This window comes from Eptesicus fuscus, chromosome 12 (assembly GCF_027574615.1).
Source record: "Eptesicus fuscus isolate TK198812 chromosome 12, DD_ASM_mEF_20220401, whole genome shotgun sequence".
Lineage (NCBI taxonomy): Eukaryota > Metazoa > Chordata > Mammalia > Chiroptera > Vespertilionidae > Eptesicus > Eptesicus fuscus.
Genome location: NC_072484.1, coordinates 87568400 through 87590404, shown reverse-complemented (window position 1 = coordinate 87590404; position 22005 = coordinate 87568400). Strand labels below are relative to the sequence as shown.

Genomic DNA, 22005 nt, shown 5'->3' with positions numbered 1-22005 from the left:
CCGGTGCACAAAATTCGTGCACTGGGGGGGGGGGAGGGTGTCCCTCAACCCAGCTTGTACCCTCTCTAATCTGGGACCCCTCGGGGGATGTCCGACTGCCAGTTTAGGCCAGATACCACAGGGATTGGGCCTAAACTGGCAGTCGGAAATCCCTCTCACAATTTGGGACTGCTGGCTCCCAACCTCTCGCCTATCTGCCTGCCTGATTTCCCCTGTTTCTGCCTGCCAACCTGATCACCCCCTAACCACTCCCCTGCCAACATGATCGATGCCTAACTGCTCCCCTGCCAGCACAATCACCCCAGGCTGCCCTCCCCTGAAGGCCTGGTTGCCCCCAACTGCCCTCCCCTGCCTGCCAGGTCACCCCTAACTGCCCTTTCCTGCCGACCTGGTCACCTCTAACTGCCCTCCCTTGCAGGCCTGGTCCCTCCCAATTGCCCTCCCTCCCCTGCAGGCCCGGTCGCCCTCAACTGCCCTCCCCTGCCAGCCTGGTTGCCCCCAACTGCTCTCCCCTGCTGGTCTGGTCACCCCTAACGGCCCTCCCCTGCTAGCCTGATCACCCACAACTGCCCTACCCTGCCGGCCATCTTGTGACCACATGGGGCGGCCATCTTGTGCGAGGGTGTGATGGTCAATTTGCATATCACCTCTTTATTACATAGGATTTCTGTAATCGTTTAAGTCACACGTTCACAAATACTACTAAGGCATATAATTTCCCCACACAAATTCATGCGAGTAGAATAGAAAAATTGTTTAAGTATCATCTTGAAACCCTTGCCTCGTAGTCACATATGCTAGGCGTAGAGAACAACCTATTGAGCTTGAGGCCTGGTGCTGTCACTTTTTACAGGGTTTATTTCCTCTGAATTCTACTGGGATCCAAATTCATGTCCCATCAAAATGACATGGATCTTTGTGGTTTCTCAGGAACGGTGGGAACAGGAATGTTAAATCTATGGACCCAAGAATCTGTGGTACTACTAGTATCTGCGCATCCCGTGGGGACTTAGCACAGAGGAGCTGTCTAATAAGTATTAGCTGTTCTTATTATGTGTCAGCATCATCATCAACATCCTCATGAATGCAAGGCTCGTCCTTCCGCTTACTAGTTTCTTGACCTTGGACCCATTACTTCAACTTTGCGCATCTCAGAGAAAGTTGATTCTCTCTTTTCTATGCATCTCATCAAGTTGTTTTAAAGGTCAAGTAAAATAACATCATTGTATGAAATTGAATGACATAGTAATAAATGTTTTGTGAAAGCAAATGAAATAATACAAATTGTGTGAAAACACCCTGTAATTGTAGAGCTCACGTGTGCACGCGCGCGCGCGCGCACACACACACACACACACACACACACACACACTAAAATGGCTAATTTGTAATCCCAAAATCATTTCCCTGAGACACAAGACCTTACACAGTTAGATATTTTAATGAGCCGCCAGTATGGATCCAGGGAAGGCACAATGCTGTTAAAGAAAGGGAGAGAGCCTGGTGTTTGATACTCATTTGGGATTTCACAAGTTTAAACATTATCTTTTTATTTTGCAATCAAATAAGTTCAGAATATTTTATTTATGCTCCCCCCCACCCCCAAATAATGATTTTAACCATTAGATGAACACTGGTCTCATGTATTTATCTTAGGGATACTCGAAATGACGTTTCTGTTTGAGAGACACCAAGGAAATCTTGAGTGAGCCTTAAAATATTTGAAACATTATATTTATTAGTTTAGAATGTTGGAACCTAAACCAGAAAAATGCATTCTTAGCTTGGCCTGTGCCCTCGATGATTTGGCAAACTGCCCCTCTCCTTCTCTTGACTATATTACTATCCTTTTCTGCAGGTTTTTTTCTTCTTCTTCTCCTTCTGTGGGAGGATGTAGAAGTCTGGGGGAGGCGGTTTCTGAGATGAGTCTGTTTTGTCTCAGGTTGCATGAAATGAGATGCTTTTGGGGTGGGCTCTCCTATAGGCAGTCACCTAAGTAAAGAAGGTGAAATCAGTCCACTGGTGTATTTGCCAATTCTGTACATCTTTTCACATCTTCTGAAAAAAAAAAAATACAAGAGGATCCCTCGCTAGGAAGGTAGTGGATTGTATTTATTTGTGTCCCTAGTCATGGAACCCACTCCCCCACCTCCTTACAGAGAGCCAGGCCGCATGGGAGACCTCGGGGGGTGGGGGGCGGGTTATGTGAAGGAAGAAGGTGGCTGGGAATTGAAAGGACTTGAGGCGGGGACATGAGGTGCAAGACACAATTCTGAGGGTGAGAGTGAAGTGGGATCACACGTGCAACTCGGACACCGGAGAACGGTTTGTTTTGCAAAGAAAGAAAGGACATTTTCTGGAAAGATTGGACTTTGATTTGTGGAGAAGAGACAGTGATATCCGTCCAGTGGTTTCCAATTACATTCTTCTCTTGGCAGCTCCGGCCGGCTGTGCTAATTCTAGTGCGGACATTCTTAAGGAACCTCTGTGGCTTTGGGGCCTGTTTTTGAGGAAATAAATGACAAAGCAGCTAATGTTCAGCAAAAGTGGTTTTTTGTTTTTTGTTTTGACAGGGACTAGAAAAGATCCCTTTGTCATCTAAAGTAAATAATGTCAGAAAGAGAAAACAGCTACTGGAAAGGAGACAAAATTCACATTACTTGTAGAAAATCTGATTCTGGGCTTCTGTACTATTGCCACTATTAAGAATTCAATTTGCTGTTCATATAGATAATAATTATCACCACTCAATGGCTTCTGGATGTATTAGCCATAAAATGGGAGAATATTATGTGAAAAAGTGTATTCATAGTTGCAATTAAAAATATAAAACAATAAAAAGCTTATTACAGTTTGTGAAATAAAACTTAAATACATGGAACAATGTGCGTAAATTTCTTAAAAATTTAATTAGATGTCTCATTTAATTCCAGTCTAAATTTCATCTGGAAATATAAAGACGTGAATAATTAAAAATGTAAGAAGGAATAATGAGAGCAGTGTCCTAGCCAGGGAGTGAAAAGAATGAGACTATGACAGCGATTGGAAAGGGTGTGTTGCTGGCACGTGGTGGCTAGGAGATCAGGGGAGCGGAGCAGGAGTCCTGGGCCAGCCCCACGTGCAGTGGTTTGCAGTTCATTTCACCCTGAAAATGCCCGGACATTCCTTCCGCCATCGGAGAAAGCGCAGGACCTCTGAGCTCTCCCACCTCCGCCTCAACAAGGACCGCTCTGCTTTGTGCAGCTTCTGTCATGGGCCCCGCACTTATATACGGTTTCACATCCAAAAGGGTTTTCATTGCCCTAATGTTAGTAGGCGGTAGAGGATGCCTCACTCACCAGGGCAGGCTTATCAAACACTGTGCTGGGGAGTCCTGACTTACTAACAGGCATGGGAGGCTAGTGCTTCACCTTGGTACAGGAAGGTAAATCCCAGATGAATTAAAAAATACAAACATAAGGATACTTGAAAGAACTATTGGTAGACACTGGCATGCTCTCTGGATAAGAGGAAAATACTATCTAATAAAAGGATAATTTGCAAATTAACCATCACTCTGTCACAAAGATGGCGGAGCCCATAGCCACAAGATGTCGGCACCCAGTCCTCTCAGTCCCAGGGCGGTGGCCACTGAGAGCGGGCAGCGTGAGTGGCCTGGCAGAATGCTTGCTTCATCGCCGCAACGACGAGGCAAGAGTTCTGCGCCCGGCCGCGGATAGGCCTCTGGGCCGCGGAGAGCCTCTGGGCAGCGGGCGTGGAGCGGCCAGGCCCCGCAGAGAGCTACTGGCACACGGATTCGTGCACAGGGCTACTAGTCTAAGCATAAGAGCAGTGGCTGTCACAATGGAAAAATCTGATGGAATTGTTAGCATGAAAATGGAAAACGTTGCATATCACCCTAAAATATCCAAAGATAAGCAACAAAAGGAATAAATATTGCTACTATGCAAAATAATGAATATTATTCTGACTGTTTAAAGAGCTTTTTCCACATTAATAGAAACAGAAATATCTCAAGTGTCATATCCTATACCACATGAGATTCATTTGAAAACATCTCTATCTCATTAGTATTTAGAGAAGTATAATAAAAATAACAACAAATTACCACTTGTTTGACCTACTAAGATAGTGCTTCATACTGGCCAATCTGTGGTGAAGGAGGTACATTCAGTTCTGTTTGGTGAGAGTATAAATTGTTAAAATCTTCCTGCAAACATTTGGCTGTGTGTCGAGAGACATAACAGAATTCATATTCTTTGACTCAATAATACTCTTAAAATGTTACATTCAATATATTCTTTGGGTATTTCTGTTTAATTGAATTTTTAAAATAATGCCTACTCTCAGAAGTGTTAATTATAATGCTATTTTGGAGAATTCAAATTACATTGAGAAAAGTAAGACAGCTAATATACATGTATTTTACTTAATTATAATTATGTTAAAAATGTGTATGAATAGAAAAACTAGAAAGAGAACAAGTATTAGGTGTGGTTAATATTCTTGGTTGCAGGCTTGTGGGTGTATTTTGCTTTCAATAAAATGGGCATGAGTTTGCATTTTTCTAATTTTTATTCTCAGAAAGCAAGATTACTTTAAATAATTATCCATGGCAAACTTTAAAATTGGACTTCCTATTTTGCCACAATTACATGATTTTTGCCTAAGCCAGTTTGAACCTGTTTTGATGATCTGAAATATTTATTAGAACTATTTCTGGAAAAAATCTTATTGTTATAAGCAGTCTTAAAACTCCTACTCCCTTCTCTGCTGTATTGAATCCTTTACCCCATTTTCTAAAGAAGTAGGTACAAGGTGGAAAACAGTTATAAGAACATGTGAATTAATTGACCATGAAAACATATTCAAATATTAGTATTTGAGAAATGTCATGAAGGATAATCCAGCGAGTACCGTTTTGCAGGACATGTGGCACTGTAACACCTCCGCGTGGGGAGGTTGTGGGGGATCTAAGGTTGGGGCGGGGGTTTAGGATTGCGCTCCGCCTGTGACCTCTTCCCCCCGTGGTGTCTGAGTGTGGCTGCCTGCGAGTCTGGCTCTCGTCTCTGCCATGTGTCCCGTTATTTTGATGGTATCGATGTTTTGTTCCGTGAAGGTAATTCCTCTCTTTCTGTTTCCTGTCCGCGTTCACACGCCCAGCACAGTGAGGTGTGCTCACACCCAGGAACCCCTCCTGCTCCGCCCCCTTCCTCTGTCTCACAGGCACTGAGGGTGGCTTCTGGGGTGTTGGGTGGCTCCATCGTTGCCTCCCCGCCTCTCATCCACTTCGTGATGTAATTCTTGGCACTTTTACTTCCTTTGTAGAGTAGGATGTGATGTCATAGAGAAGGGGACAGGGCTATCCAAATTCCCTCAATTGCTGGGAGGCGCTGCCCAGGTGTGCTGAGGGGCCTGTACTCAGGAAGAGAAACAGGGAGTCCTCCACAGTGAGTAACCCCCACTTTCGAGTGCACCCCAATTTCCCTTAAAACGTTGCTCCGTACCTGGGAGTTTCTTTTCTCTTCAGCCCTTTCTAGTTTTAACCGGTTTGCCTTTTGGACATTCCCAGTTCAGCTCAATTTTCCTCCTTTCTCTCCTTCCTCTTCTCACCCCTTCCTTCTTCCATCCTGTGCCTCCTCCCGCCCCCCAGCCCCTCTTCCTCGCCTGCTTGCTTGTGTATGTCTGTGTCTGTTGACCTTCGGCCCATACCTTTGATGGGAACCCATTGGTGTCCTCAGCATCGCCCATCACGTGGGGCGGTGCCCATCACGGGACCACAGCGTCTCCTTTCGTAATCCATCAGTGTGCGCTTCTCTGCTTACCGTTCTCGTGTTAACAAGTCTGTCAGCTTGTTTGTTTTCGTGTCTGTTTCTTTCCCTCCCTCCTTTGTGATCTAACCTCCCCCTTTCAGCTCTCTCTGCAGTTTCCTTCTCGCCTTTTTCAAGCAGTGTGTTGACACAACGTGTTAGTCCTCCCTCTACAGCTCTGCCTGAGCTTCTCCCCCCCTTTCCCAGTTTTCAGCTCCGCTCTGAGTCCTCCTCCGTGAGGACAGTGTTTCTTCCTTCCCAATGGGATGCTTGTTGCCGTACCTTCTCCCGAATGCCGCTCAGATGTCTATATTCTTTAAAGAACTTACCAACGATGATGAAGGGACTGATCCAGACTGGGGAAAATGGGGAAATATCCTGGGACATAGACAGGGGAGACCAGGAAAGTGGCCCTAATGGGGAGGTAGGGCTGCCTGTAACTCCTTGGAAGACCCGATGGACAGAACATTTGCTAGTGACTTAGTGGAAATTTGGCCATTGATTGTAGGAGAGGCCACAGAGCTATTGTGAACAGATTGGGGAGCCTTTGCAATTTTGGGTTTTTAGAGTGCCCCAGTAATCCTATATAATAAAAGGCTAATATGCAATTGACCGTACAGCAGAACAACTGATCACTATAATGTGCACTGACCGCCAGGGGGCAGATGCTCAACGCAGTAGCTGCCCCTGGTGGTCAGTGCGCTCCCACAGGGGGAGCACCGCTCAGCCAGAAGCCGGGCTCACAACTGGCAAGCACAGCGGCGGTGGCGGGAGCCTCTCCCGCCTCCACGGCAGCACCAGGGATGTCTGACTGAGGAGTGGGCCTAAGCCATCAGTCGGACATTCCCTGAGGTTTTCCAGACTGCCAGAAGGTGCAGGCCAGGCTGAGGGACTCCCCAAGTGCACAAATTTTGTGCACCAGGCCTCTAATTCTTAATAATTAAGATCCTTCTAGTAAATCCTCACCAATAGAAACCTAGAGTCTTTCAGTTGCCTGGGGCCATGATGTGCAGAAGCTTCTGTCCAGAATCTGCCACGCGGGGCTGCCTTCCCTTGGAGGATGGCGTTGTGAAGGGTGTGCATTCTTGTTTCTTGTACCTGCAGGTGGCCCCTGTAGTCCCTGTTGGTGAGCAGTGAGGTCACTGCTGTGTACTGCTTTCGACACATGTAGTTAAGTCCCAGGCTACATAAAAGACCTTGATTTTCAGGATGGATGAACTAGCGCCCGTGGAAATGACCGTGTCTGTCCCATGTATTCCCCGCATGTTGCTTAAAGAACTCCCTTCTACTGAAAAATGAGTAGGACAGAGAAGAAGAGGGGGGGAATGGGATCCGTTTATAAAATGGAGATGGGCTGAATGGGAAGAGGCAGGGGTTTCCTTGAAATTAATCAGAAAAAGGCAAAAGAAAGGAAACTGAGCTGAACTGGAAAACACTGCAACGAGGCACCTGGGTTTCCGTGTGCTTCCTGCCATTTGGGTCGTGAAGGGCTTCCCCCCTCATTTTCTTTTTAGTAGAAAAGAAGTGGATCAAAATGGGAATCCACTGAGGTTTCTTCTGACCAGAACTTTGCTCTGGGCTGTTGACAGTGTTCAGGCTCCATGTTCCCAAGGCCTGGAAATGTAGGAAACACTTTAACAGCCTGACAGCATGTCTCTAACCATAAAATGCTAGCGATTTTTAACAAAGGAAATTGTATACATTTATTAACTTGGTTTTTTAAGTTTCACTTTTTTTGTTGGTGTGTACGCCTTTGTGACTTTTTTTTAAGAATGGCCCCTATTTGTTGCAGAAATTGCCATACATGTCCAGGAAAAATTACATTCTTACTTTGGACACTTGAATTGTGTGATGGAACCTTATTTTGATGTAATAACCCCATTCCCCTTTAAAATTTTAAGTACACACTGCATGATTCACACACACTTTCATTTCGGATGCTTCCATGCAATCATCTATTAATCTTACGTTTATTTTTATATTTCAGGCACTAGAAAAACACCCCAACTCACCAATGACAGCGAAGCAGATACTGGAAGTCATTCAGAAAGAAGGGTTAAAGGAAACGAGGTCAGTATGTATACGTACCGCATTTCCCGTTCTTATTGACTGACAGTGGCCACTAGTTGCAAAGCAATGGCCGTCTCTACATTTAGACGTTATAGTTGGTTGTGAGTTAGGTAACTACCTGCGGATATTGTTGTGTCTGCCAAGTATTTAGATGACCGCACAGTTCCTTGGAACCGCCTGTCGGCTTAGTAAATCACACTGGACGGATTGATACTGAACACACTTTGTTAGCACAGTGCGGCGCTGTGTGAATTCACTGCTTCCCGGAAGCTCTCCTCTCCCTTTCTTCTCAGAGGCCATCGGTGTGTTTCTGAGAGTGGATAGGGAAAGAGAGACCCTTCCCCGGGCTTGGCATGCATGAGCTCACTCAGATCAAGGTCCCGGTGCCGGTGAACGTGGTTGAAACTTCAGTCCTCTTGTGCTCAGCACTCCGCCCCGGGGAGCATCACTCATTAGCTGCGGAGCTTTTTAAAAAAGTAGCCCTGAGCTATATGGTTCGCGCAGCGTGAAACTCGCCGTTTTAAATGTGCAGTCCAGTGGTTTTTAGTGGATTCGCAAATGTGTGCTATTATGACAACTTTCTCATTTTAGAACGTATTCATCACCCCAAAACGAAACCCCAACACCCATTAGCAGTCATTCACCATTCCCTCTCTCCCAACCCCTGGGGGCCACTAATGTACTTGTTATGTCTACGATTGGTCTATTGCAGTGGTCGGCAAACTCATTAGTCAACAGAGCGGCAAACCGCGGCTCGCGAGCCGCATGTGACTCGGGAGCCGCAGTTTGCTGACCACTGGTCTATTGTGCACATTTAATACAAGGAATTATGTAATATGTAGCTTTCTGTAATGGGTTTCTTTCACTCAGCCTAATTTTTTTTTTTTCAAAATCCATCTATGTTGTGGCACGAATCAGTACTTCATACCTTTTTGTTGCCAACTAATATTTCATTGTATGGATATACCACATTTTGTTGATCTGTGATGATCCTTTATTTCTATTTAGCATTAATTTTACAGTTTGGGCTTTAGCCAGCCTACAGGACCATATAGATTATGTTACTCAAGGAGAAAAGAAGCTTGTGAGAGGCTAACATAGCCATTGGATGTCACACATGTGCATGTACTAGTCTGTGCGGCACAGAGCGCGTGTTTTGTACGAAGCTCGTCTGTCGGCAAGCCTGTGAGCATACCGTGGCTGTAACTTGGTGAAAGTTAAACCTGCTGAGCTGCCTTCGGAATGTTTTGGCTGATACTGAGGTAGAAGGGCTGGGAGAAGGGAATACCCATTCTCCCCCCAACTTCTCCTAAACCACCGGTGTTCCCTGCACCTGCTGTCCCTGTAAGGCGTGGGCCACGTCAGCCTCCCCCTGTTTAAATGCATCCTTTGGGGGTGGGATCCCGACATCCCAGGCCAGCGAGGCACAGGACCCCGGGCTCCCGCTTCCCTCGCTGTGCGGGGGCCCCTCCTGTCTGAGGACAGAGCTGAGATGCGGTGACCGCGCTGTGTCTGCAGTGACTCTTCACCCAGAGGTGGAGGCAGCCGTGGAGGGAGGCTGTCCCGGCCTCGCAGCTCCCTCAGAGGAGGCCTGGTCTTCCAAGCGAGATGCCAGCGGGAGGAGGCGCCAAGAGAATGGGCAGCGGGAAACGGACTCCCTCCTTGCTGCCGGTCAGAAGCCTTAGGACATGGATGCCATGTAGGAAGCACGGAACAGTTTGTGCTGCAGCCAGAGGAGAACGGGGTGACAATCTGAGGATCTCACTGCTGCCGGAGGAGGCCGGGGCAGAGGACGGCCACGAGGCACAGGAGCCCGCCCTGCACGCGGCGTGGGACTTGGACTCTCGGGGTGTTCCTCTCCACGGGTGACCGTGCTGCTGAGAGCGGTGAGGCCCTGAGATACAGCATCCTTGTACCCTGGCTCCGCACAGCACTTTCATTACGTTTTTCATTACAACAGCATCATCTCATATTTTTAAAATGCCGGTCTTCCCACAGTGGTGTGTTTTTTAAAATATATATTTTATTGATTTTTTACAGAGAGGAAGGGAGAGGGATAGAGAGTTAGAAACATCGATGAGAGAGAAACATCGATCAGCTGCCTCCTGCACACTTTCTACTGGGGATGTGCCCACAACCAAGGTACATGCCCTTGACTGGAATCGAACCCGGGACCCTTCAGTCACAGGCCGACGCTCTATCCACTGAGCCAAACCGGTTAGGGCCCCACAGTGGTGTATTAAAGGGCTGTAAGCATTTGTAGTTCTAGTTAAAACAAAAAAACAAAACAGCTGCTTTAGTGTAAAGAACAATGGAGTTGCACCCACCACCTCCCCTCTGAATACAGCTGACCTCCGCCCAGCACCACCGCTGTGTCCTTCTGGAAAGAAAAAGGTGTTTCACACCCTGACCAGCCGGGGAAGCAACAGGGAAAGTTACCGCAAAGAACCCCCAAGTCCATCAGGCGAAGAGAGAGAAGACGGTGCCCTTTAAGTCTCTCCTGGAAAATCAGCTTCACAGGCAGGGGCTCCGAGTATGCGTTTTAGGTTCTCGCTGCTTTCTACGCCTCTATAATCTCCTCCCTCCCGTCCGGCTGGCCCGGCTCAGTGGCTGAGCCTCCACGTATGACCCAGGAGGTCACGGTTGGATTCCGATCAGGGCACATGCCCAGGCTTCGGGCTTGATCCCCAGTGTGGGGCGTGCAGGAGGCAGCCGATCCATTACTCTCTCTCATCATTGATGTTTCTATCTCTCCTTCTCTCTCTCCCTTCCTCTCTGAAGACAATAAAAATATTTAAAATATAAATAAATCCATCTCCTCCATCCTGTCGCGGGGCGTGTTCCTGAGGACTAGTGTACGTGTGTCTACCTTTCCCAGGTATTCTAGTTCTAGTGTACTTATTAGAATCGTCTCTAAAATAGTTGTCTAGATTCTGAGTGAGTTTTGGGGCTTTTCTACATATTACGTATGTTTTAGGGAGCAGATTCTAACATTTGTTTTTCCTATGTAATGGACAATTTTGCTACCTTCCATGTCCTTAAATGTTTTCCAAACATGTAAGGTAGCCAAGTAAATGAAGTGTAACCTTATCTATTTTTCTTAAGTAGGGTAACATTTAGAAATCCCATCACCATAAGGTCAGAGCTGTTTAACCTCTAGTTATTTATTAATGATGTGAGGCAGGGGAGTGACTGAGAAAGTCATTAATGTGACCGTACGTAACCCTCTGGTCTCCTCTGTGCCTGAGAGGTCATGTCAACAGTCCTCCCTCCAATAGTCCAGCTCTGCACCGAGTTTCTAGAAAAGAGGAGATGGGTTTGTAATTCATCATCATTACAACGTGGTTTTAAAGTAATGCCATTGGGGGGTCTTAGATTCCTGTGCCAGGTGGAGCTCCTGTGGCATTTACCTCACTGCACCAGGTGGAGCTCCTGTGGCATTTACCTCACTGCACCAGGTGGAGCTCCTGTGGCATTTACCTCACTGCACCAGGTGGAGCTCCTGTGGCATTTACCTCACTGCACCAGGTGGAGCTCCTGTGACATTTACCTCACTGCACCAGGTGGAGCTCCTGTGGCATTTACCTCACTGCACCAGGTGGAGCTCCTGTGGCATTTACCTCACTGCACCAGGTGGAGCTCCTGTGGCATTTACCTCACTGCACCAGGTGGAGCTCTGACATTTACCTCACTGCACCAGGTGGAGCTCTGACATTTACCTCACTGCACCAGGTAGAGCTCCTGTGGCATTTACCTCACTGCACCAGGTAGAGCTCCTGTGGCATTTACCTCACTGCACCAGGTGGAGCTCCTGTGGCATTTACCTCACTGCACCAGGTAGAGCTCTGGCATTTACCTCACTGCACCAGGTAGAGCTCTGGCATTTACCTCACTGCACCAGGTAGAGCTCCTGTGGCATTTACCTCACTGCACCAGGTAGAGCTCCTGTGGCATTTACCTCACTGCACCAGGTAGAGCTCTGGCATTTACCTCACTGCACCAGGTAGAGCTCCTGTGGCATTTACCTCACTGCACCAGGTGGAGCTCCTGTGGCATTTACCTCACTGCACCAGGTGGAGCTCCTGTGGCATTTACCTCACTGCACCAGGTAGAGCTCCTGTGGCATTTACCTCACTGCACCAGGCGGAGCTCCTGTGGCATTTACCTCACTGCACCAGGTAGAGCTCCTGTGGCATTTACCTCACTGCACCAGGTAGAGCTCCTGTGGCATTTACCTCACTGCACCAGGTGGAGCTCCTGTGGCTTTTACCTCACTGCACCAGGTGGAGCTCTGGCATTTACCTCACTGCACCAGGTAGAGCTCCTGTGGCATTTACCTCACTGCACCAGGTAGAGCTCCTGTGGAACTTACCTCACTGCACCAGGTGGAGCTCCTGTGGCATTTACCTCACTGCACCAGGTAGAGCTCCTGTGGCATTTACCTCACTGTACCAGGTAGAGCTCCTGTGGCACCTACTGCACCAGGTAGAGCTCCTGTGGCACTTACCTCACTGCACCAGGCGGAGCTCCTGTGGCATTTACCTCACTGCACCAGGTGGAGCTCCTGTGGCATTTACCTCACTGCACCAGGTGGAGCTCCTGTGGCATTTACCTCACTGCACCAGGTAGAGCTCCTGTGGCATTTACCTCACTGCACCAGGTGGAGCTCCTGTGGCATTTACCTCACTGCACCAGGTAGAGCTCCTGTGGCATTTACCTCACTGCACCAGGTAGAGCTCCTGTGGCATTTACCTCACTGCACCAGGTGGAGCTCCTGTGGCATTTACCTCACTGCACCAGGTAGAGCTCTGGCATTTACCTCACTGCACCAGGTAGAGCTCTGGCATTTACCTCACTGCACCAGGTAGAGCTCCTGTGGCATTTACCTCACTGCACCAGGTAGAGCTCCTGTGGCATTTACCTCACTGCACCAGGTAGAGCTCTGGCATTTACCTCACTGCACCAGGTAGAGCTCCTGTGGCACTTACCTCACTGCACCAGGCGGAGCTCCTGTGGCATTTACCTCACTGCACCAGGGAGAGCTCCTGTGGCATTTACCTCACTGCACCAGGCGGAGCTCCTGTGGCATTTACCTCACTGCACCAGGTGGAGCTCCTGTGGCATTTACCTCACTGCACCAGGTGGAGCTCCTGTGGCATTTACCTCACTGCACCAGGCGGAGCTCCTGTGGCATTTACCTCACTGCACCAGGTAGAGCTCCTGTGGCATTTACCTCACTGCACCAGGTAGAGCTCCTGTGGCATTTACCTCACTGCACCAGGTGGAGCTCTGGCATTTACCTCACTGCACCAGGTAGAGCTCCTGTGGCATTTACCTCACTGCACCAGGTAGAGCTCCTGTGGCACTTACCTCACTGCACCAGGTGGAGCTCCTGTGGCATTTACCTCACTGCACCAGGTAGAGCTCCTGTGGCATTTACCTCACTGTACCAGGTAGAGCTCCTGTGGCACCTACTGCACCAGGTAGAGCTCCTGTGGCATTTACCTCACTGCACCAGGTGGAGCTCCTGTGGCATTTACCTCACTGCACCAGGTAGAGCTCCTGTGGCATTTACCTCACTGCACCAGGTGGAGCTCTGGCATTTACCTCACTGCACCAGGTAGAGCTCCTGTGGCATTTACCTCACTGCACCAGGCGGAGCTCCTGTGGCACTTACCTCACTGCACCAGGCGGAGCTCCTGTGGCATTTACCTCACTGCACCAGGTAGAGCTCCTGTGGCATTTACCTCACTGCACCAGGTAGAGCTCCTGTGGCATTTACCTCACTGCACCAGGTAGAGCTCCTGTGGCATTTAGCTCACTGCACCAGGTGGAGCTCTGACATTTACCTCACTGCACCAGGTAGAGCTCCTGTGGCATTTACCTCACTGCACCAGGTAGAGCTCCTGTGGCATTTACCTCACTGCACCAGGTGGAGCTCCTGTGGCATTTACCTCACTGCACCAGGTAGAGCTCCTGTGGCATTTACCTCACTGCACCAAGTGGAGCTCCTGTGGCATTTACCTCACTGCACCAGGTGGAGCTCCTGTGGCATTTACCTCACTGTACCAGGTAGAGCTCCTGTGGCATTTACCTCACTGCACCAGGTGGAGCTCCTGTGGCACTTACCTCACTGCACCAGGTGGAGCTCCTGTGGCATTTACCTCACTGTACCAGGTAGAGCTCCTGTGGCACTTACCTCACTGCACCAGGTAGAGCTCCTGTGGCATTTACCTCACTGCACCAGGTGGAGCTCCTGTGGCATTTACCTCACTGCACCAGGTAGAGCTCCTGTGGCATTTACCTCACTGCACCAGGTAGAGCTCCTGTGGCATTTACCTCACTGCACCAGGTGGAGCTCCTGTGGCATTTACCTCACCGCACTGCAGTTTTTCCTGCTATGTCTTCCCATCCGTCTGTGAGCTCTATAAAGACAGCTACCTACCTCTCCTGGCTCTCAAGAGGTGCTCAATCATTATTTGTTGAGTAAATAATCTTTCTCTAGATGTTAATTTGTGTTGTCTAGAGATGATTTTGGGTTGCATTTAGATTTAGAAGCTGCTTGTGTTTTTTATCCTCTTCAATAGTTTGTTTTAATCAAAAGGAATCTCACAGTTTTGTGGGAATCCCATTAAATATATGCATGCTGATAATCTCCAGCAGATCATCTATGAGCTAGCAGGGTTATTATACTGGTGCTTGTTTTCAAACACTGTAAGTGCTGCTGGTTTAAACTTGTAACATCTAATAAAAAAATACACCAGTAATTTTGGCAAAGCTGATGTATTTGAATGTGTTCAGTGTATGTGATATTGTTAATTTATTTGACTGAGATGAAATTCTTGACAGCTTATGCGATCCTTTTTCTTTCCAAGTGACACTTTAAATTACATACTTTTCATGTAGATATGATAAAAAGAGGACATCTTTTCTATATCATGTTCTGTGTATCTTCTTCATGTTATTGATGAAATGTGTAGTGTATGATTAAATACTCCTTGGAAACGCCAGACTGCAATAAGTACTTTCCATGTGGTTTTAAAAGGTACACGAATGTAATAAATGGTTAGAATAACAAATGGTTTTTATTGGAAAAAAATTAATAATATCCTGACCCGATTTCCTAGCTTTGCTTTTTTGATGAAAATATATTCTGGTAAGTGTTAATTTCCTTCTGTGTAACAGCAGAGAAGATTTTATCAATACAGTTTACTCCGGTCCATCTCCCACCAGCTCTTACCGACCCTGAGTGATTATTTTCAGGCTTCTGTTACCTGGTGTTTACAAGTTGCTAATAATTGACAAAACATAGCAGTATGCATGCTTTTCAGATGATCAGAATCTCATCATCAGCCAGCTAGCAGTGCTGCTTCCGGAGATGGGTAGACTGCATATCCCGGCCTGCCGTTCTCGGCCGGGTGTCTGCTACGCCTTTTCAGACTCTCGGCTGAGCATCCCGCTCCTCGGGGAGGTCTGTGCTGTGCAGAATGTGGTCCTGTCTGCAGCGATTAAAATAGCTGTAGAAACAGGAGGAACTCCAGTTCCCTTGTGGTTTGGCAAATTCGGCTTTTCTCTTCTAGGTTTGCTTATTCAGAAGCGATCGTTCCTTTGCAGAGAGGACCGAGGGGTTTTTGATGCCTGAGACTGTTTGTCTCCCCTTGTGTAGTTGTTAGGGACGCTTCCCAAGAGATGTGAGCTCGGTCATGTGACACATCGGTGTCGGAAGGTCAAGGAGCGAGGCTTGTAGCGCTTACTAGCGAGGCCAGAACAGCGGTTCACTGGCCAGCATCATTGCTTGAGTGTCGGGCAGTATCATTACAAGATACCTGTCATTAATGTCGCATGAACTGTGACATGGTTTTCATGTTTTTTGATAATAAGTTAATCGTTCTTTAATAGAGTGAGGCATTCATAAAACAAAGGCCAAAAAAAAAAAAGCAATAAAAGAACACATTTGGATTGGGTCACGGCAATATTTATGAGGTACATTTTTATAATATTATAGTTGCCTTAAAAAATCTAGATTAGGTTTTATCAGCCATTTGCAGAGCAGCAGCCTATAATTACATATCACAGTAGGGACATTGGAAAAGGTTTATAAACAATCTCTGTTGTGTTTAGTGCTACTCGGAATACGGGCATATTTTCAATTTTGCAATGCGGAACATGCAATTGACAATCTAATATTTTGTCATTATTCTGGTATCAATGGAAACTTTCTATTCCCAGATAGTTCTGAGGATGAATTTGTTTTTAGCCACTTGTCTTAAGGCGTTGCATGTTTTCCGCTTTATAATTTCTGTTATGATGTGCTGAGATGAGGCTCTCCGCTGGGCAGTGGTTTATTTAAGATGTTGCATTTTTCTAGGGGAATAAAATGTCAGAAAATTCTATTATCACGTATAGTGACAAACAATAAAATGTCTTGGCATTTGTCTGGGTGAGATTTACGTTTCTAATTAGTGCTACAGGAGATGCTTCCTTCTCGCTGCTGAAATGTTTTGTCTAGAGATAAGACAGAAACACAAATAATTTCTACTGCAAAATCAATTCTTATCTCCAGACTCCATGTTGGCGTTCATCCTTTTGTACTGACATGGCTGTTGAATTTGTTTATGTTGGGACATTTTAGAATTACAGTGTCAACTCTCATGGCCATCTCTGCCATGTGCTAATATTTGATCCTCTCAGTGTATAAAGGGGTGCACAGTCAGCTACCTAGGGAGGGATGAATGAGGCAGTGGTGTTACTAAACAGAAACAGGGCAATCTGCATATATTTAATGTGTGTGTAGGTGTGTACGCGAGTGTGTAAACACACCTTTAGAATAATCCGCCTCTTAGTTGACAAAAGCTTGATTTGTCGTCATTACTCAGATTAGAAATCAAAATCAGAGTAATTCCGAAATCTCTTCTCCTCTAGCACCATGGCTGGTGTTAGTTCTATTTCCTAAATACACCTTTCTTTCTTTGTATGCCCACTCTTTGCCATTCATTCTTATACTCTTATACTCTTATAAATTCTTCTTGTTAATTAAATTTATTGGGGTGACATTGGTTAATAAGACCATATAGGTTTAAGGTGTACAGTCTTATAATACATCATCTGTATATTGCCTTGTGTGTTCACAATCCAAAGTCAAGAGAGCTAGCCTTCCTTCACCATATATTTAACTTCCTTTACCCTTAACTCCCTCCCTCCACACCCCTTCCCTCTGGTTACCACCATACTGTTGTGCCTATGAGTTTTTGTTTGTTTGTTCATAAATCCCACATATGAGTGAAATTATATGGTTCTTGACTTTTTCTTTCTGACTTGTTTTGATATGATATTCTCAAGATCCATCCATGTTGTTGCAAATGGCAGTATTTCATCTTGTCTTACGGCTGAGTGATATTCCATTGTATATATGTGCCACATCTTTGTTATCCAGTCATCTGTTGAAGGACGCTTTGGTTGTTTCCATGCCTTGGCCACGGTGGATAATGCTGCAGTGGACATAGGGGTACATATATCTTTACAAATGATTGTTTTTTCAGTTTTTTGGGGTAGATACTAGACTGCTCTTTGTCCCTATATACCACCATGGGTCAAGCACTTATAATTCCTAAACTAGATTAACAACTAGCTTTTTATTTGATCTCTTTAAACATGGTCTCCCCTTTTAAAATCCTTTTTTTTTTTCTTAAAAACTACCACTGTTAGTAGCATCTTTTAACCAATAGCCAGCAATATTCCAGAGAATAGATTGCAACTAGTAAACTATGAATGAAAGATATTGTCAGCTGTATGTTTGGTGATAATTAGATAAAACCAGATTGATACTTTTTTCCTAATCAAATGATATTGGAATAAATGCGTGATATTCTGATAATGCAGAGCTTCTGATATGAATAACAAAAGCATACATTAATTATACCTTACAATTAGATGAGACTTTTACACTTCCAATCTGGTCATTTTTATATACATTTGGTTCCTCCCCAAATATGTCAATATGTCATTGGTTGGCATTATATGCTTTTGTACATAAATAATTAGCTTTTTTTGTACATAATTTAACTAGTTTTAAATTAATTAGTATGAAACTTGTATGTAAGAGTCATAATTTATACTACTTGTTTAAAAATAATTACGTAATTTGTCATAAATCCAACTTTTTTACTTGAAGTTTTTTTATTGACTGTGTGATTGACATACTACTTCAGGGGGATGATAAGATTATATATTATGGTGGAAGCATTTCCTGAGTTAAAAAATAGCTACATGAAACATTACCCTTAGAGATCAGTTTTGAGCTCCTTAGCACTCCCCTAACCAATCTGGACTTGGGCCACTGTGGCCTTTATGTTCAGGCACCTGGTATTGCAGCCACAGTAGACAACTTGTTTTCATGGTGAAGTTTCTCCCCTTATCTTTCCATGATGTGGAAAGCAGAAGTAGAGCCCCATGAGGCATTCATGGACTGTGTCGTGTGTATATGGGGGGTTGTGTATTCGCACACACTCACATACCCTTCTGGTAGTTATCACACTGGTCCATAGAGGCTCTAAGGTTTGGTTGCTGAATGGGGAGGAAGCACTTGGCACGTAGAATGCTTCACACGAATGTCATTGCTTTGGAACAGGACTTTTTCTGGTTCCCAGATGGAAGTCATATGCAATTAGCTTAGTCTGCTCAGGCTGGCATAACAAAACACCATAAACGGGGGTAGCTTAAGGACAGAGATCTATTTCTCTCAGTTCTGGAGGTTGGAAGTCCCATATCAGGGTCCTGCAGGGCAGTTTTCCGGTGAGGCCTCTCTTCCTGGCTTGCAGATGGCCACCTTCTCGCTATGTCCTCATGTGGCCTTTCTCGGGTGCTTGAGTGCAGAGAGAGTGGACTCTTTGATGCCTCTTCTTATAAGCAGGCGACTCCTGTCAAATGAAGGCCCCATCCTTATGACTTAATACCAGCCTAATCACTTCCATAGAGGCCCCATCTACCAGTACAGCCACACTAAGGCTTCAACATATGAATTGGGGTGGGGAGGCAATACCGAAATTCAGTTCATCACCATGATTCAGAATTTGGAACTTTACATTTCCAGAATGCATGGCATACCATGGAGAATATTTCTAGAACATTGAGTATCTGATTTATCTTGGAAGGTGTTCTTCTAAGAATATGTTTAATACTGTACTGAGCTTCCATTTTTACATAGTCCTGGTATGTGTTTTCATACGCAATTCCTAACATAAACCAATAGAATAGTTGGGTTGCTTTGTGTTCAAATATACTGTGTATAGTCACATAACATGAATTGATTTGGATTTTATGTGAAGCCTTTGGTAAAAATAGCTGTGGTGAGTGCATATAACCCTCAAAGCATCAATATTCACTAAGGTATACAATTATAGCTATGAAATGGCCATTTTAAAATAAGCATTTTTATTTTGTCAAGCTTTCTTTCTCCATTCTTCCAAGTAATTGAACAAAAAGGTGTAATTTAGGTGATTTCAGCTTTATCAAGATCTAGGTATAATTTACTCCAGAAATACTGAGCTCTCCCTAAACATTTCAGTGCAGAAATAGAAGCAGAAATGGATATAAAATTACATTGTGTGTGAGCTTTTCTAAGGAAGCTATGCAGATGGAAATCTTTGCAGAGGAATAGGCACTGAACTGGGGTGATTTTATTTGATTTTTTTTCTAAGTGGTGTTTTTATCTTTATCTCTTGTTCTCTTAATTGCCACATGCCTAAATGATTTTAGTTTTGCTTCGTTGTTTTGAACTTGACAACATAATTCAAATGCAAAACAGTTGATATGCTGACATGGGGACTTCTTTTTATAGTTGATTTGTTTTTAGAGGAATAAAAATTATGACATTTTGTTAAGCCAGGTTTTCTAAAAGCTACAGTGCATAATTCCTAAGAACAAGTTTTAGTGCTGTCAGGACAACTAAGGACTATTTACCCTACACCCCTTGAGAGGCCGACACAAAATCAAATTGATAATTATTGACTGGGAGTCTGTTTGAAATTTAGGTGATTTCTGTTAACATTTTATTTTATTTTTTTAAATAAATTTTTATTGATTTCAGAGAGGAAGAGAGGGAGAGAGAGAGATAGAAATATCAATGATGAGAGAGAATCATTGATCTTCTGCATGCCCCCTACTGGGCATTAAACCTGCAACCCAACCATGTGCCCTGTCCGGGAATGGAACCATGACCTCCTGGTTCATAGGTCGATGCTCAACCACTGAGCCACACCATCTGGGCTATTCACATTTTTCTTAAGCGAAGGCTGCTCTGGTGCTGTGCATGCTTCCGTCCTGGATCTGCTCGCCTCCATCTGTGGGCTGTCACCTGACCAGGCTCACGGTACTCAGGTGTGTAGGTAGAGAGCTTTGCCAGGTGCTTAGTAGTCCAATTCAAGGACATCAGAGCAAAGCAAATAAAGTTGTGGAGATAATAGATGTTATAACAAGAAGGTAGTCCATTAGATACGGTGTCTACTCTGCTCAGCGTGTACGATCTGGGGGTTTGTGGAAGCTTTCATTCCGTGGACACGTCTTCATCCCATGGACATTTATCGAGCACATGCTTTGTTCTCAAGGCTGTACCGGTTGCTGGATTAATAAAATGTGGCCCCTGCGTTTGATGGTGGAACAGCGGGGTGACAGACCTTTCTTTTCCATGTCATTTCATGAGGCCTTTTCACCGGTCTCTGGGAATCATGTGTTCAGCCCACTGAATAATGTTTTCCTTTTTAGTGTTAAAATGTTTAAATTTAGGAATTTCTAAATTCTCTCTTGAATTCTGAATACAATTTATTATTTCCCAACATGCCAAGAAGAGATGTCTTTCCACCCTAAATGTAAGCTCATTAAGCCAAGGAACCCACATCTTTGCCCCCATTCATTTGTTTGGCTTAATGCTGAGGTGCCATGCTCTGGGCAGTGCGTCAGCCACATTCTTGAGTGCGCGCTGATCATTAAAGGAATACCTGACATTTTTTATAATAACTTAGATTAGACCCGATGCTAAGGACTGTACGTGAATTATCTTTTAAGCGTCTTTGAAGTGGGTTGATGATATTACATTTCCCATTTTACAGATCGGGAAGCTTAGGCAGTTTATCCAGCTGGCAAGGGACAAGTCTCGGGTTTGATGTCGCATTCAGAACCAGTTGCACTTGACCTTTTTAAGTGCTTGTAGTGTGAGCCGAAGAAAATGTGTGCTCTTAATTGCCACATGCCTAAGTGATTTTAGTTTGGCTTCGTTCCATCCCCTTCAGCAGTTTTCCTGGCGAACCTGCAGATGTAGGTGTGTTGAGACTCTCAGTGGATAGCCTCCTTGTAAATAGGGTTCAAGGCTGAAAATGTTTTTCCATAACCCATGTAGATTTGGAGGATGCACAGCCTTTGATGAACTCTGTTATTATGCCTGTCCAATGTAAGGACGGCTGTGAGTGATGCTCGGGGCAGCAGCAAGACATACTTGGCATGTGACTTCTCACCGTGTGTTTTAGAAGGACATGCTGGGAGGCGGGGAACATGCCTCAGGTAGTGGAAGAACCAAGGGCTTCATAGGACGCTTACCATTCTGCTGTTCATATTGAACTTACAGATTGGAGATGGTTTCTGGGAAACTTGCTAACTGTGACGAGTCAAAGCAGAGTTGCTAGGTCAGTGGTTCCCAACCTTTTTTTGGCCATGCCCCACCTAAGCATCTCTAAAATCCTGGTGCCCGCCCCCCCCCCCCCATGACATATAATTCTTATTTTTCAAAAAGTGAACTCCTAGTCATGTGGAGGAAGCCTAAAAGGCCATTAACTTGGTCTAAACAAGTTTCCAAAGAACACGGCATCCGTGAAAGAGAAAAAGAAAAGAAACAGGACAGTTGAAGTCCTGAAGTACTGAGGGAGAAATCACTGAGAAATTGTTAAAACAATAATAATAATATGAAGTGATATAAAAAATAGCAAATGAAGTCTCAAAACATATAATAGAGAACCGAAATGCATAAATATGTCACAATATATATTTATACACTGTATATGAGGCCCCTAGAACCTCATGCAAAAAAATTCACTGTTAATCATTCATTATCGAATTTCCCCCCTTAAAAGTCATATTG

General features: G+C 45.2%; 1 protein-coding gene across 1 annotated transcript in view; it reads left to right on the top strand.

Moving 5' to 3' along the window:
• Positions 1-5101: 5101 nt before the first annotated feature.
• The window catches only part of ASXL3 (ASXL transcriptional regulator 3), a 153955-nt gene continuing 137051 nt past the window's right edge, over positions 5102-22005 (top strand). Inside the window, exons 1-3 of the mRNA XM_054723606.1 lie at positions 5102-5119; positions 5391-5450; positions 7798-7880. Of these exons, the coding sequence (XP_054579581.1) occupies positions 5102-5119; positions 5391-5450; positions 7798-7880 (161 nt within the window). The remainder of the gene's footprint in view (positions 5120-5390; positions 5451-7797; positions 7881-22005) is intronic.